Below are 16,353 nucleotides of genomic sequence, written 5' to 3' on the forward strand. Positions count from 1 at the left end.
CAATCAGAGCGCTCCTCCAGCATTTCTCGAAATTGCGCAATAAATATCGCATTCGCATGTTGCGATATTTCGATAAAATATCACGAATATTCTGAGCCAATCAGAGTGCTCCTACCGCAGTTATCAAAAAATCGCAATTATTTTCGCATTCGCAATAGCGAAAAATCGCAATAATTTCATTTCGATAAAATATCACGAATATTCGAATTTAGCGAATATATCTCGAATATTCGAATATATATTCGAGATATATCGCGAAATCGAATATGGCATATTCTGCTCAACACTAATAATGTGTTGGTGGTGGAAGATTAGATATCAGTGTGTGTATGTTGTTGTTTATTGGACACTACCAGTGTCTGGATTGGGAAACTTTGGGGGTTTACAATAATTTATCAGTGTGCTGGGTGATTTTGGAGAAATGTAACAGACTGCGATACATTGTGCCTCCTCCACCCATATACCCCATGAGACCCATCCTCCACCCTCCCCCACCCATATACCCCATGAGACCCATCTTCCACCCCCCCATATACCTCATGAGACCCATCCTCCACCCTCCCCCACCCATATACCCCATGAGACCCATCCTCCACCCTCCCCCACCCATATACCCCATGAGACCCATCCTCCACCCTCCCCCACCCATATACCCCATGAGACCCATCCTCCACCCTCCCCCACCCATATACCCCATGAGACCCATCCTCCACCCTCCCCCACCCATATACCCCATGAGACCCATCCTCCACCCTCCCCCACCCATATACTCCATGAGACCCATCCGTGATTCTTGACACCCAGTTATTTCCTTCCGTACTTCTCGCCATTCCTTTTCTATGGAAAGCCCCCATGAGCAGGTCCTCCTAATTCTGATGATAATACGAGTTTTTTTAAGCATTTATTTTATTCATGTAGTTTATCGACAATCCAAGTTAAGAAAGAAAACATTAAAGTTTTTTTCCTTTGAATTAATTATGAGTTTAAATATAATCAGGGGGGCGTGTCTTATTCTGATATGACAAGGATTCTGAATAAGTAAACAGAGATCTGAGCTCAGCCTCACCCTGTGTAGGAGGATCTCACCCCTCCCCCATCCACATTCCTCTCCGGTGTCAGAGACTTTCAGTTTAGTTTCTCTTCTGCTGTCAGCGATGGCGTCTGCTGATCTGAGAGCTGAGCTGAAATGTTCCGTCTGTCTGAACATTTATACCGATCCTGTAACCCTCAGATGTGGTCACAACTTCTGCCGGGTCTGTATTGATCGTGTGCTGGATACACAGGGGGGGTCTGGAGATTTCTTCTGTCCTGTATGCAGAAAAAGGTTCAGGAGTCGTCCTGCACTGCAGAGGAACACAACACTACATAACATAGCAGAGACTTTCCTGTCTGCTCAGCCTGATCAAGAGGAGTCCGGGGTCTTCTGTACTTACTGTGTGGACTCTCCTGTGCCTGCTGTTAGATCCTGTCTACACTGTGAGGTTTCTCTGTGTGATAAACACCTGAGAGTCCACAAAAAGTCCCCAGAACACGTCTTATGTGACCCCACCTTGTCCATGGAGAGCAGGAAATGCTCCGTCCATAAGGAAGTTTTAAAGTATTTCTGCACCAAAGATAACGCCTGTATCTGTGTGACCTGCAGTTTGGCTGGAGAACATCGAGGACATCAGGTGGAGACACTGGATGAGGCTTCTGAGAAGAAAAAGGCGACACTGAGGAATGTTCTGCAGAAACATCTGACAAAGAGAGAGGAGACGGAGGAAAGAGTCCAGAGTCTGCAGGAACACAGGAGGAAAGTAGAAGAAGAAGCAGCTGGTGACACCGAGAGAGTCACTGTCCTGTTTAGAGATCTCAGGAGACGTCTGGAAGATCTGGAGAAGAGAGTCCTGAGGGAAATCTCCGAGCGGGCAGAGCGGATCTCCATCTCCATCCGGGATCTGGAAATAAAGAAGGAGGAGCTGTCCAGGAAGATGCGTCACATTGAGGAGCTGTGTAACATGACGGATCCACTGACTGTCTTACAGGAATCAGACACAGGTGACTTGTGTGATACTGAGGATGGAGATAATGAGGACAGAGAGAGACATGAGGAGCTCCTCCATGATGGAGGGGGTCTGGGTGTGGCGGGGGTCTTACACACAGGTTTATCTGATATAATAACAGAGGTAAATGTATACTTCCCTATACAGGGAGCTGCAGACATATTACTGGATGGAAACACAGCTAGTAATTATCTACAGATATCAGATGACAGGAAAACTGTATCCGAGTCAGATAGAGACCAGAATTACCCAGAAACACCAGAGAGATTCCAGATTTATCCTCAGGTGATGAGCAGTCAGAGTTTCTCCTCAGGGAGACATTACTGGGATGTGGATGTCGGGGGGTCAGAGAGATGGACAGTCGGGATGTGTTACCCCAGTATAGAGAGGAGAGAGTGGGAGGAGTCATTGATTGGAGATAATAAGAAGTCCTGGGGATTGGTCAGGACTGGTGATCAGTATTCTGTGACACATGACAGTAAAGTGACCCCCTTACCCACCAATGTCTCCAGAAGAGTCAGGATAGATCTGGATTATGAGGCCGGGCGGATCTCCTTTTATGATCTGTGTGACCCGATCCGACACCTCCACACCTTCACCACCACCTTCACTGAGCCCCTCCATGCTGGGTTATGTGTATGGAAAGGTTGTATAAAGATATGTGGGGGGAGGGGGAGATGAGACATCACAGGGACAGTCAGTAGGATTGGTTGATTGTTCAGCCAATGATTGGAGGAAGTGGTGACTCCTGGGAGAAGTATGAGGGCTGCCATTGCTGGCCTTCTTCTGAAAATGCTAGTTCCCTGGCTTTGTACTTGTGCCGGGTCAAACACTGGGACAGTATCAAATCCAAAGCATAGACATGACAGCCAGGGAACTAGCATTCTCAAATGGAGAGTTTAGCAATGGCAGCCCCCATAATTCTCTCATGACAGACGTCCTTTTATCCCTTGCTGACCATCATCTGTATATATACAGCCAGTCAACAAGAGGTTATACCAAGGTCATGGCCACAGAAACCGGAGATCGATCGGCTGTTTTGTAAAAGTAATCTGGGTGGCTTTACAATGTCCAATCACTTTTACACAGTTGAAAGACCATCCCCCCCTCCCGTCACTTCCTGCAGAGCTACCCCCCGGCTCTCCCAGTCCTCCCGGGAGCCCAGGACTGTGGTAAGTGTCCAGGATGGGATCACACTGAGGAGATGGAGGAACATCAGTTCTGCGATCTCCTCTGGGATGAATGAATCCAGAAGTGATAACGATTTTGGGGCTGAAATGATTAATCAATAAAACCGATAATGAAAATCGTTGTCGATGATTTTCATTATCGATTCGTTGGTCTGCACGCACCTTCCTCCCTGCCTGTCAGTCCTGCCTCCGTCCGAGTGTTACACAATCCCCTGTGTACAAGCCGCTTTCTCATAGTGTCGCTCATGTGACCGGACACGTCTGCCTCTCTCCTCCTCGCTGACATCAGCGGGGTATTCTCAGCTCCGCCCACTTTGCTGCCCCAAGGGAAAAGAGACAGGAGAGAAGCAGTGGTGAGCGCCGAGCTGCAATAAGGTAGTGGCAAAACATTCATACAATGGCAAAACATTGCTTTTTTTGGGGGGGAGGAATAGTGCCCCATTATTGGTGTTGGGGGGAGGAATAGGGCCCCATCATTGGTGTTCTGGGGGTGAATAGTGTTCCGTGTTTGATGTTTTGGGGAGGAATAGTTCCCCACCATTGCTGTTCCTGGGGGGGTTGTACTATAAACCCCATCATGACAGGATACCTGTATATGATCTGTGTATATCGGTGTAACACTCTGTGTTTTTTTCATTACTATTTTAAATAAACAAAAAAATAGCATATTACATTTATTTTATGATTTTCGGCCAACAAATTGATTATGAAAATAATCGTTAGTTGCAGCCCTAAATGATTTCATCACTTCCAGTTTCAGAGCTTCTCTTCTGCCCTCTGGAGGTCAGGAGAGACATTGCAGGGTGTAATAGACCATAAAGAGGACCTGTCACCTGCCAAAAGCTATCACAAGGGGGCTCTCCGGTGCCGGTTATTTTAGTCCTCATTTTCTATGAATGTCGGCAGTTTTCAGTCCTGGAAATCCACGTCTCCTTCATACAGGAGAGAATTCTGGGAAATCTCTGGCAGAAAACATGATGAGGAATGAGTCTGCCCAATCTCCTGTTATATGATAATAGCAGACCATTAGCTGGGACTCTCCCTGGCTTGTCTTATGTTATCTCCGCTTTATCACATAATGATGATACAAAAGTCTACATTGTAATGTAAAGTGATGTTTTATTATATTATGGGGGAGGGGGATGGGGGTGTAATATAGAGATATAGGGGGATACTGGAATGTTCTTGGGGGTTTCTTGTAACAGAAAAAAAGACAAAAAAAATTGAAATAAATAAAAACTTTCTTAATTTCTGTTATAAAATTTTGCAAATAAATAATCTTTTTACATTTACGGTCAAAATGTATTCGGCTCCATTTCTTTGGTAAAAAGATCAGAATTCTTGTATATTATGTAGTCTGTGTCAGGCTGGGGTCACACCTAATACCGATGCGGCTCTCAGCAGGGGTCCTGTGTGGCCCCGTTCCCCGTTCTAGGTTCCGATTTCACCCCAAATTTTTGTCTGAATTCGGACCTGAAACGGCCCAAAAGACGCACAGGACCCCCCCTGTGCAAATTTCCCCCGGAGCCACAGTGGGAATATGTGAAGCGGCTCCATAGAGAGCCGGTCAAAATCTCCTGCTATTGCGAATTGGATGCAGGGAACCCACATCCAACTCACAAGCCCAGCCTGAAAGTTAAAGAGTCTACAGACTATGGGATATATACGAGCAGAGGCGTATCTAGTGAAAATGGTGCCTATGGCAAGCACTGAAACTGCGCCCCTGTCAAAACATTTTAAGTGTACAGGGCGGTGTTTTCACTGCGAGAAATGCACACAGATATTCAGGACATCCACAGGCAAGCAGACCAATTCATATCAATTGGGATCCAGCAGCTGCATGAACACAGCCCCTGCTTTCACCTTGATATGTGTTTGGGTGCCGGAAGTAAAAGGCCCCGAGCACAGACAGTGTGCATTCAAGGACACGCACCCGCACCCAAATGGATGTCATATTGGGAAAAATAACCCTCCCTTCCCCCATCCAACAACTCTAGTTCTACATGAAAGTATGAAGGAGACCTGCCCCCGCCCCAGGGAAGGTGCCCTCCATGACGGGTACCTGAGCAGGGTTTGGAGATCTCAAAGAGCACAGCGCCAGTCTCCAGGTCCCGGGTCTTGAAGCAAGTGAAGTCAATGCTGAACACATTCTCCTCAGGTCTGCACAGATAATCTGATGACAGAAGACGAGGGCTGCAACTAACCATTATTTTCAGAATCAATTAGTTGGCCGATTATTGTTTCCATTAATCAGATAATAGCCTTAAAAAAAATAATTGCATTTTTAAATTTTTTATGCCAATTGGTTGTTGGGTAGATTACAAAACACAAATTGCCGCAAAAACACATTCCATGCTTTTCTGCAGCTTCTCCATTGAAGTATATTGACCAAAAAAAAAAAAAAAAATAGCACCGTTTTGCGTTAAAAAGTCCCCGCCCCTTTCCAAATACGCAGCAGCTGAAAAAAATTCCCGGATGTGAACTAGGGTTGCCACCTTTTCTTCAAGCCAAACCCGAACACTTTCGCGGCACACGGCAATTCTTTTGTAGAACACGCTATAGGATTATAAAATACCTGGGACACCTTTTGGTTTACTCAAAGAGAGGTGTGCTACAGTGAACAGTGGCTGTGGCCAAATTGCATTAACAGTGGGGGGACTTAAAGGGGCCATGGCTAAATAAAACAAAAGCATTAGTAGTGTTACCATAAAATATGATTCGATTAATAAAAGAAATGTCAGTAAAAATATGAAACTAGCCTACCTTAAAAATGGACACTGTTAGCCAGTGGGGCAGTGGACGGTGTCAGTGGGGCAGTGGATGGTGGTAGTGGACGGTGTCAGTGGGGCAGTGGACGGTGGCAGTAGAGCAGTGGACGGTGTCAGTGGGGTAGTGGACGGTGTCAGTGGGGTAGTGGACGGTGTCAGTGGGGCAGTGGACGGTGTCAGTGGGGCAGAGGACGGTGTCAGTAGAGAAGTGGACGGTGTCAGTAGAACAGAGGACGGTGTCAGTAGAACAGTGGACGGTGTCAGTAGGGCAGTGGATGGTGTCAGTAGGGCAGTGGACGGTGTCAGTGGGGCAGTGGACGGTGTCAGTGGGGCAGAGGACGGTGTCGGTGGGGCAGTGGACGGTGTCAGTAGGGCAGTGGACGGTGTTAGTGGGGCAGTGGACGGTGTCAGTGGGGCAGTGGACGGTGTCAGTAGGGCAGTGGACGGTGTTAGTGGGGCAGTGGACGGTGTCAGTGGGGCAGTGGACGGTGTTAGTGGGGCAGTGGACGGTGTCAGTGGGGTAGTGGTTGTGTCAGTGGGGCAGAGGATGGTGTCAGTGGGGCAGAGGACGGTGTCAGTAGAGAAGTGGACGGTGTCAGTAGAACAGAGGACGGTGTCAGTAGAACAGAGGACGGTGTCAGTAGGGCAGTGGACGGTGTCAGTGGGGCAGTGGACGGTGTCAGTGGGGCAGTGGACGGTGTCAGTGGGGCAGTGGACGGTGTCAGTGGGGCAGAGGACGGTGTCAGTGGGGCAGTGGACGGTGTCAGTGGGGCAGTGGACGGTGTCAGTGGGGCAGTGGACGGTGTCAGTGGGGCAGAGGATGGTGTCAGTGGGGCAGTGGACGGTGTCAGTAGAGCAGTGGACGGTGTCAGTGGGTCAGAGGACGGTGTCAGTGGGGCAGTGGACGGTGTCAGTGGGGCAGTGGACGGTGTCAGTAGGACAGTGGACGGTGTCACCCGGTGAGAACTACCTATATGAATGAATGAATGAAAAACTTATAAAGCGCGGCGCATGCGAACTGAATCGCTTCTGGGCGCTAGTTGTTCGTGTCTCATGACATCAAAAGAGCAGAGTTTTGATCCGTCTTCTGAAAGTCAGATGGTTTTCCTCCAACCGAATGCTGGTTGGTAAAGCATTCCATAGTCTAGGACCCTGAAAAGCAAACCTTCTTTCTCCTTTGGACTTGTATTTGGTTTTTGGTACCCTGACCAGATTTTGGTCGGTGGATCGCAGAACGCGATTCGAATTGTGAGGTTCTATCTTGTCACAAAGATATTGCGGAGCCTTCCTATGGATGCACTTATGTGTCAGGCAGAGTGCTTTAAATGCAATTCTGTCTTTTACTGGCAGCCAGTGAAGGGTTCTCAACGAAGGTGAGATTGATTCCCATTTTTTTTCCCAGTCACCAGTCTGGCGGCCGTATTCTGAACGACTTGCAGACGGGAGATTTGGTACTTTGGGAGTCCGAGGTACAGGGCGTTAGCATAGTCCAGTCTGGAATTTACGATTGTTCCCACCACGACTGCTACGTCTTCTTTGGGGATAAATGGAATCAGTCTGCGTAGTAGGCGCAACAGATGGTGCGCTCCGCTGACTACTGACCCTATTTGTGCGTCCATTGTCATGAAGGTGTCGAAGATGACCCCGAGACTTTTGACTTTGGAGCTAGGGTTGATGATTTGGCCCAGAATGGGCGGGGGTGTCCAGGTTGTTGCCAGTTGACTCTTTCGGCTGGCGTGAAACATAAGGAGTTCTGTTTTTGAACTGTTGAGTTTAAGATAACTCTTAGTCATCCAGTTTTCTATCAAAGAGAGACATTTCTCTAAACTGAGATGATGATCCTTTTTGTTGCAGATGCGAAAATACAGTTGCGTATCGTCTGCATAAGAGTGATAGAGTAGTTCTTGGCTGCTGATAATATCAAAGAGAGGGCGAAGATAGATGTTGAAAAGCACCGGTGACAGGGGGGATCCTTGGGGGACTCCACATGACACTGTGCGCTTTTCCGACGTGAAACAACCCAATTTAACTGTTTGTGATCGGTTTTCAAGAAAGGAAGAAAACCATGGTAAATCACCTTCTGCGATTTCTGCTACTTTGGCTAATCGCATCAGTAACAGTTTGTGGTCTACCGTGTCAAAGGCTGCGCTTAGGTCCAGCAGAACCAGGAGACAAGATTCTCCTTCGTCTGCGGCCTCGAGGGCATCGTCCCATATTTTGAGTAAGGCCGTTTCTGTCCCGTGTCTGGGACGGAAGCCTGATTGTAATGGATCCAGTAGATTGTGGGTATCTAGATGCTGTTGCAGCTGTTGTACCACTACTTTCTCCATTATCTTGGAGAGAACATTTAGGCCTGTTATGGGACGGCGGTGAGTTGGGTCCTTGGGATCCAGGTTAGGTTTTTTCAAGATGGGCTGGATTGTGCCCTCTTTCAACAGGGATGGCACTGTGCCTTCCTTAAATGACTGGTTTATAAGCTGTGTGATGGGTGGTGCCAGGATGTCGGCACATTCCTTCAGCAGTTTGGTGGGGATGATATCATTGGGCGATGTGCTGTTCCGCAAAGCACCAATGATGTTTTTTGTGGTATCGATGGAGATCGGTTCCAGAGTGAACTTTGTTGATTGTAGAGCGTTTCTGTGGGTGTTTTGTGGTTGATTGACGGTGGGGTTGAGGGGGGTATTGTTTTGCATGATGCTTTCCCGGATTCTTTCAATTTTGTTGATGAAGAAATCCGATAGTTCATTGCAGAACTCTTGGGTGTCTGAGTTGGGGACTTCAAGACATCCTGGATTCATGGTCTGGGTGACCATCTTGAAGAGTTCGCGGGGGCGGTTTAGGGCGCTGTTAATCGCCATAGAAAAATGGTGTTTCTTGGCTTTGAAGATTTCTTTATGATATCGTGTTGTTATTGCCTTGTAGATGATGAGGTTATCCTCTGCAGGACTTCTTTTCCAGGCGGCTTCCGCCCTTCTGCGCTCTTGCTTCAGAAGCGACAGCTGGTTGTTGAACCAGCTGGACTTTCTTTTTCGGATGCAGGCTTTGCGTTTCGGTGCTACTAAATCGGCTGACTGTAGCAGGGCTGCGTTTATGGCATCCAGTGTATCTGTGGCTGTTTGATGTGGATGGATTGTTTTGATTCTGTTTCCCAAGGTAGATTTGAAGAGTTCAGAATGGAGCTTCTTCTGAGATCTAGCCCAGTGTATTGTCACCGGCTTGGGTGCTTTTATCACTGGGGGAATTTTGGAGATTATGAAATTAATTGCATGGTGGTCTGTCCATGGCAATGGTTCATTTTCTAAAATGCTTATTTTCAGATTTTGTCTGAAAATTAGGTCGAGTGTGTGACCTGAAGCATGTGTTGGCCCGCATATAAGTTGCTGTAGCCCTAATCCCTCCAGGTGATCAATGCAGGCGTCCGCAATGGGATCCTGTGAGGAGTTGGCCCACAGATTGAAGTCCCCGAGCAGCAAAAGGTGTTTGCTGTTAAGGGTATAAGTGGATATAAACTCCGTTAATGATGGCAAAAACTGCGATTTTGGCCCAGGTGGCCTATAGCAGAGGAGAATGTGAACAGTCTCCTGGGGGGAAGTTTGAAGTTGAAGAGTAAGGGTTTCCATGAATGGAAGAGGATTTTGAAGGGCTGGCTTAGTGATTGTAATGCGATTCTTGTGGATCACCGCCAGGCCTCCTCCTCTTTGCCCTATTCTGTTTTCCGTTATAATGCGATAGTTTTCTGGCACCAATTCTCCGAGAATGGTGTTGCAGTCGTCTGAGAGCCAGCTTTCTGTAATAAAGAGGCAGTCTAGATCGTTTTGTAGTAAGAAATCGTGGATTTCTAATCGGTGTTTTACTGCCGATCTTGTGTTGATCAAAGCACATGATATGTGCTCGAGCTGGGTTAAATGGTTAAAATTTTTGATGGTCGATCGTCGATCGAATCTCAAAAGTTGCTCTATTTTTAAGGCCTTTTTGGTGACGGCTGGTAATGCTGTTGCGAATTGTCTCAGACCCCGAATAGAGTCCGCAGAGTATCGCAGATTAGCCATTGTCGCCAGTCACATTGTCGTCAGTCTTTCCTAATTGCGGCGGCCGCGAATGAGGCCTGGTCTGGCGCGGATGCGGGAAGACCCGCTAGACGCCGGACGTGATGGGTGGAAGACTGTCCAAGTGAGCCGTCACTCGTTGAGTCTTCTCTCCCAGATTGGTCCAGAGGAAGGCGAAAAACCCCAGGCGTGCTGTGCCAATTTGCAGCGATCGGGGGAAAAAATTCCTTCCTGACCCCTTAACGGCGATCAGTGCAACCCTGGATCAATTGGCTAGGGGGGTGTGGTGGACCCTGCCTGGCTGCACTATCCCTGGGGAGAGCCGACTCGTTTGAGAGCGTCCTGCTCTCACTATCCCTGGGGTGAGCAGACTAAGATGAGAGCGTCTGCTGCACCGCTGAATCTATATAGCAAGAGTTCCAACTTTATTAGCTGCAAGCTTGTTCTGGATCAGTGAATGAAAAAAATAATGAAGACTCCTGTCTTACCTCCTGTTTCAAACTCCTGGTTTTTAACTCGCACTTTTGATCAAAGAATGCACTTCTGATCAGAGTCCACATGTGAAGCCACCATCAACTGGGAGCCAGCTCCTCTGGGAGCTTGTACAGCCACTTTATACTTTATATGAATGGTTTATGGCGGGGGAGAGAACTGTATATATGGGGGGGGGGGTATATATATGGATGGTGTATGGAGGGGAGAACTTTATATATGGGGGGCTGTATATATGGGGGGAGAACTGTATATGTGGGGGGGGGAACTGTATATATGGGGGGGGCTGTATATATGGATGGTGTATGGGGGGAGAACTGTATATATGGGGTGGCTGTATATATGTATGGGGGGAGAACTGTATATATAGGGGGGGCTGTATATATGGATGGTGTATGAGGGGAGAACTGTATATATGGGGAGGGGGGAGAACTGTATATATGGATGGTGTATGGAGGGGAGAACTGTATATATGGGGGGGGGGAGAACTGTATATATGGATGGTGTATGGGGGGGGGGAGAACTGTATATATGGATGGTGTATGGAGGGGAGAACTGTATATATGGATGGTGTATGGAGGGGAGAACTGTATATATGGATGGTGTATGGAGGGAAGAACTGTATATATGGATGGTGTATGGAGGGGAGAACTGTATATATGGGGGGGGGGAGAACTGTATATATGGATGGTGTATGGAGGGGAGAACTGTATATATGGATGGTGTATGGAGGGGAGAACTGTATATATGGGGGGGGGGGGAGAACTGTATATATGGATGTGTATGGGGGGAGAACTGTATATATGGGGGGGGAGAACTGTATATATGGATGGTGTATGGAGGGGAGAACTGTATATATGGATGGTGTATGGAGGGGAGAACTGTATATATGGATGGTGTATGGAGGGGAGAACTGTATATATGGATGGTGTATGGGGGGAGAACTGTATATATGGGGGGGGGGGACTGTATATATGGATGTGTATGGGGGGAGAACTGTATATATGGGGGGGGGGGGACTGTATATATGGATGTGTATGGGGGGAGAACTGTATATATGGATGTGTATGGGGGGAGAACTAGATGAATGGTATATGAGAGGGGGGTGGCAGAACTGTATATATGGGGGGAGAACTGTATATATGGGGGGGGGGACTGTATATATGGATGTGTATGGGGGGAGAACTAGATGGATGGATGGTATATGAGAGGGGGTGGCAGAACTGTATATATGGGGGGAGAACTGTATATATGGGGGGCTGTATATATGGGGGGAGAACTGTATATATGGGGGGGAGAACTGTATATATGGGGGGGGGACTGTATATATGGATGTGTATGGAGGGGAGAACTAGATGAATGGTATATGAGAGGGGGGTGGCAGAACTGTATATATGGGGGGAGAACTGTATATATGGGGGGGACTGTATATATGGATGTGTATGGGGGGAGAACTATATGGATGGATGGTATATGAGAGGGGTTGGCAGAACTGTATATATGGGGGGGGACTGTATATATGGGGGGGGGACTGTATATATGGATGTGTATGGGGGGAGAACTGTATACGTATATGGGGGGAGAACTGTATATATGTATGGTGTATGGGGGGAGAACTATATGGATGGATGGTATATGAGAGGGGGTGGCAGAACTGTATATATGGTGTATGGTGGGGGGGGGGGGGGAGTGGTGAGGACTGTATGTATAGTGTATGGTGGGGGGGGGGAGTGGTGAGGACTGTATGTATAGTGTATGGGGGGGGGGGGGAGTGGTGAGGACTGTATGTATAGTGTATGGTGGGGTGGAGGGGGGGAGGGGAGAGTACTGACATACTAACTTGGCAAAAACTGACCTTACAAGCTGAGCTCCAGTCTCAGAATGATCTCTTCACACTTTCCTACAGAGCAGCAGGGAATAGGGAAGCTCCGCCTTCAACCCCACCTCCTTGTCCCTTCTGCAGCCAACCAGAGGAGAGTACCCGGGAACATGGAGCCTCTGTGTCCCATCCATCTGCAGCACACAGAGCGGACAGAGGTGCGGTGACAGGGCGAGGGGGGGGGGGGGGGGGGGGGGATGGTAAATAGAGAGGGGCTCGTAGTCAATTCAGGCAGTAGGAGAATAGGTCAGGCGGGACGAATCTGAAATGCACACGGCTGTGGCAGCAGAGACCCGGGCACATGTTTCAAAACCCGTACTGTCCGGGTGAAACCCGAACGGGTGGCAACCCTAATGTGAACGTGTCCCATAGGAAAACATGGAACTGAACTGTAGTGTGTTTCTGCAAAAAGCACCAAAACACAGAGGTGTGACCCAGGCCTGAGATGTTTAGTAACATAATGGGGGGTAAAAAAACAAAAATAAGTACAAAAAGAGCAAATAATCGCTACTGTAAGGGGTTCATTTTGTTACTGTGGGACAGTGAAAGTGATATTTACAGGAGCCATTTGCTTTTTTGTACTATAAAGGGGTAATTTTAGTTTTTTTAACCCCATTATGTTACTGGCCGATTAATCGATTATGAAAATTGTAATCGATTAATTTCATAATCGATTAGATGTTTCGGCCCTACAAGTGACGTTAATGACACACAGCGCCTAGCACAGGCCGGTGACAGGTCTCCTGACAGTAAGAGCGTTCTATTACACTGCCAGCGCCTGAAAAACGCTGGTAAAGCGCTGATAAAACTCACAGCACTTTACCGGCATTTTCCGAACCCTAGCAGGGCGCTTTTACCCCCCACTAGTGGCTGAATAAAGGGTTAAAAGCATCGCCGCCAAGGCGTTTTGCAGGCGCTTCCCTTTGATTTCAATGGGAAGGGGCACTTTAGGAGCCGTGTATTCACCGCACCAAAAGCGCTGCAAAGAAGCGGCTCGCAGGACTTTTTTTGACACCCTGCCAGCGCAGCGCCTCGGTGTGAAAGCACTCGGGCCTTCACATTGGGATTGCAGATGCGGCTTCTTTCAGGTGCTATTTTTAGCGCTAAAGCGCCTGAAAAACGCCCCAGTGTGAAAGGGGTGTAACTTATTCTCTGTGATCCGGCTCAGGCCTAGGACATGCTTCCAGTCTCGGCTCCTTCAGGCCTAACAACTCCTGTTTGATTGACCGCAGCCACCCCCGGAGCTCCCCATCACCCCCCTCCCTCCCATGCATGCGCCTTTCTCACCGTCACACAAGGACTGCCATCAGCAGGGTCACAACAAAGCTGCCAGTGGGTCCCTCTGGAATCACTCCCATCGCTAGTGACCAACATTCTGTAGTATTCTGAGAGGAGGAAATTCCACAGAGGTAGGTGGAAGGTTCTGTGCCACTGAACCTTTGTCACCTAGCAACAGAGTCTCCCACCTGACATGAGCCTGAGAGGAAGGGGCTTCTCTGAGAAATGATACTGTGAGGAAACAGGAATCATTCATACAGACTGTGAGGTAGAATGGAAGCTCTGACCCTATCACTGCCTACCTGAGTCTCTGTCCCTCTCTGTCCTCCTCAGTTCAGGACCTCCAGGATTCTGCTAGGAAGACAAGTTCCAGCGGGTCTATGGCTGGGTCAGTCATATCTGTGGGGGGGTCTATGGCTGGGTCAGTCATATCTGTGGGGGGGTCTATGGCTGGGTCAGTCATATCTGTGGGGGGGTCTATGGCTGGGTCAGTCATATCTGTGGGGGGGTCTATGGCTGGGTCAGTCATATCTGTGGGGGGGGTCTATGGCTGGGTCAGTCATATCTGTGGGGGGTCTATGGCTGGGTCAGTCATATCTGTGGGGGGGGGGGTCTATGGCTGGGTCAGTCATATCTGGGGGGGGGTCTATGGCTGGGTCAGTCATATCTGTGGGGGGTCTATGGCTGGGTCAGTCATATCTGTGGGGGGGTCTATGGCTGGGTCAGTCATATCTGTGGGGGGGTCTATGGCTGGGTCAGTCATATCTGTGGGGGGGTCTATGGCTGGGTCAGTCATATCTGTGGGGGGTCTATGGCTGGGTCAGTCATATCTGTGGGGGGGTCTATGGCTGGGTCAGTCATATCTGTGGGGGGGTCTATGGCTGGCTCAGTCATATCTGTGGGGGGGGGTCTATGGCTGGCTCAGTCATATCTGTGGGGGGGTCTATGGCTGGGTCAGTCATATCTGTGGGGGGTCTATGGCTGGGTCAGTCATATCTGTGGGGGGGTCTATGGCTGGGTCAGTCATATCTGTGGGGGGGTCTATGGCTGGGTCAGTCATATCTGTGGGGGGGGGTCTATGGCTGGGTCAGTCATATCTGTGGGGGGTCTATGGCTGGGTCAGTCATATCTGTGGGGGGGTCTATGGCTGGCTCAGTCATATCTGTGGGGGGGTCTATGGCTGGGTCAGTCATATCTGTGGGGGGTCTATGGCTGGGTCAGTCATATCTGTGGGGGGGTCTATGGCTGGGTCAGTCATATCTGTGGGGGGGTCTATGGCTGGGTCAGTCATATCTGTGGGGGGGTCTATGGCTGGGTCAGTCATATCTGTGGGGGGGGGGGTTTATGGCTGGGTCAGTCATATCTGTGGGGGGGTCTATGGCTGGGTCAGTCATATCTGTGGGGGGGTTTATGGCTGGGTCAGTCATATCTGTGGGGGGGGGTCTATGGCTGGGTCAGTCATATCTGTGGGGGGGTTTATGGCTGGGTCAGTCATATCTGTGGGGGGTCTATGGCTGGGTCAGTCATATCTGTGGGGGGGGGGGGTCTATGGCTGGGTCAGTCATATCTGTGGGGGGGTCTATGGCTGGGTCAGTCATATCTGTGGGGGGGTCTATGGCTGGGTCAGTCATATCTGTGGGGGGGTCTATGGCTGGGTCAGTCATATCTGTGGGGGGGGGGTCTATGGCTGGGTCAGTCATATCTGTGGGGGGGGGGGGTCTATGGCTGGCTCAGTCATATCTGTGGGGGGGGGTCTATGGCTGGGTCAGTCATATCTGTGGGGGGGTCTATGGCTGGGTCAGTCATATCTGTGGGGGGGGGTCTATGGCTGGGTCAGTCATATCTGTGGGGGGGTCTATGGCTGGGTCAGTCATATCTGTGGGGGGTCTATGGCTGGGTCAGTCATATCTGTGGGGGGGGGTCTATGGCTGGGTCAGTCATATCTGTGGGGGGTCTATGGCTGGGTCAGTCATATCTGTGGGGGGGTCTATGGCTGGGTCAGTCATATCTGTGGGGGGGTCTTTCTCTGTACACATAACTTTGTGGCCCAGAACAGCCTCAGCCGTGGAGTGATAAGCAGGCACATCTAGAGGGATCCCGGGATGCCAAGCTCCATATAAACTGGGCAGTGTTGTCACTGATTGTATCCCGTCCTGCTGCTCTGTGCGGGGGATGCCAGATTTTCTCTCACCGGCTTTATTACCCCCCCTCTCCTTCCTCCGATATCGGCCTCCCTACACACACAGCGCCCACAACTTTACATTAACAGCCGGGACACCCTGCAGACTGACCGTCTCCACTGCCAATCTGTGTGGAGCTCGGCACGTGCCGCCCCGGCCGCTTTCCTCCGCCTGTTACTTGTCAGAAGCATGCCACCTCACATCTCAGCACCTGAGTACAGGAGAAGGGCGGAGAATCACTCCGCCGGCCAGGACTAATTGAGGAGCGGGGCGGCATGATGTAAATGAAGAAAAAGTCCCTCCTTTACGCTCACCTCCTGGGCCCCTATGTTGTCCTGATGGGGCCCAGGAAAATGTAATTCCATCCCCCCATAAGGAAGGAGGAAGGAGAGAAGTTTCAGGAAAACAAGAACTGCAATGCTGGTGTCCCTGCTCACTAGCGCCCCCTTATAATGCGCCCATGGCACTAGCCATATGT

General features: G+C 49.4%; 1 protein-coding gene across 1 annotated transcript; it reads left to right on the forward strand.

The window, feature by feature from the left end:
- The first annotated feature begins 1,118 nt into the window (after positions 1-1,118).
- LOC120921704 (E3 ubiquitin/ISG15 ligase TRIM25-like) lies at positions 1,119-4,435 on the forward strand. Its single transcript, XM_040334245.1, has 2 exons — positions 1,119-1,964; positions 2,043-4,435. The coding sequence occupies exons 1-2, from the start codon at positions 1,155-1,157 to the stop codon at positions 2,721-2,723; spliced, it is 1,491 nt and encodes a 496-aa protein (XP_040190179.1). The 5' UTR covers positions 1,119-1,154; the 3' UTR covers positions 2,724-4,435.
- The last annotated feature ends 11,918 nt before the right edge of the window (positions 4,436-16,353 follow it).

This window comes from Rana temporaria (assembly GCF_905171775.1).
Source record: "Rana temporaria chromosome 3 unlocalized genomic scaffold, aRanTem1.1 chr3e, whole genome shotgun sequence".
Classification (NCBI taxonomy): Eukaryota; Metazoa; Chordata; class Amphibia; order Anura; family Ranidae; genus Rana; species Rana temporaria.

What these genes read in the sequence shown, in the direction of transcription:
- LOC120921704 (XM_040334245.1), top strand. Translation starts at nt 1,155, where the DNA reads ATGGCGTCTGCTGATCTGAGAGCTGAGCTGAAATGTTCCGTCTGTCTG. An exon ending in TAAAGAAGGAGGAGCTGTCC is followed by an intron (nt 1,965 to 2,042) that starts AGGAAGATGCGT and finishes GACACAGGTGAC; the next exon opens with TTGTGTGATACTGAGGATGG.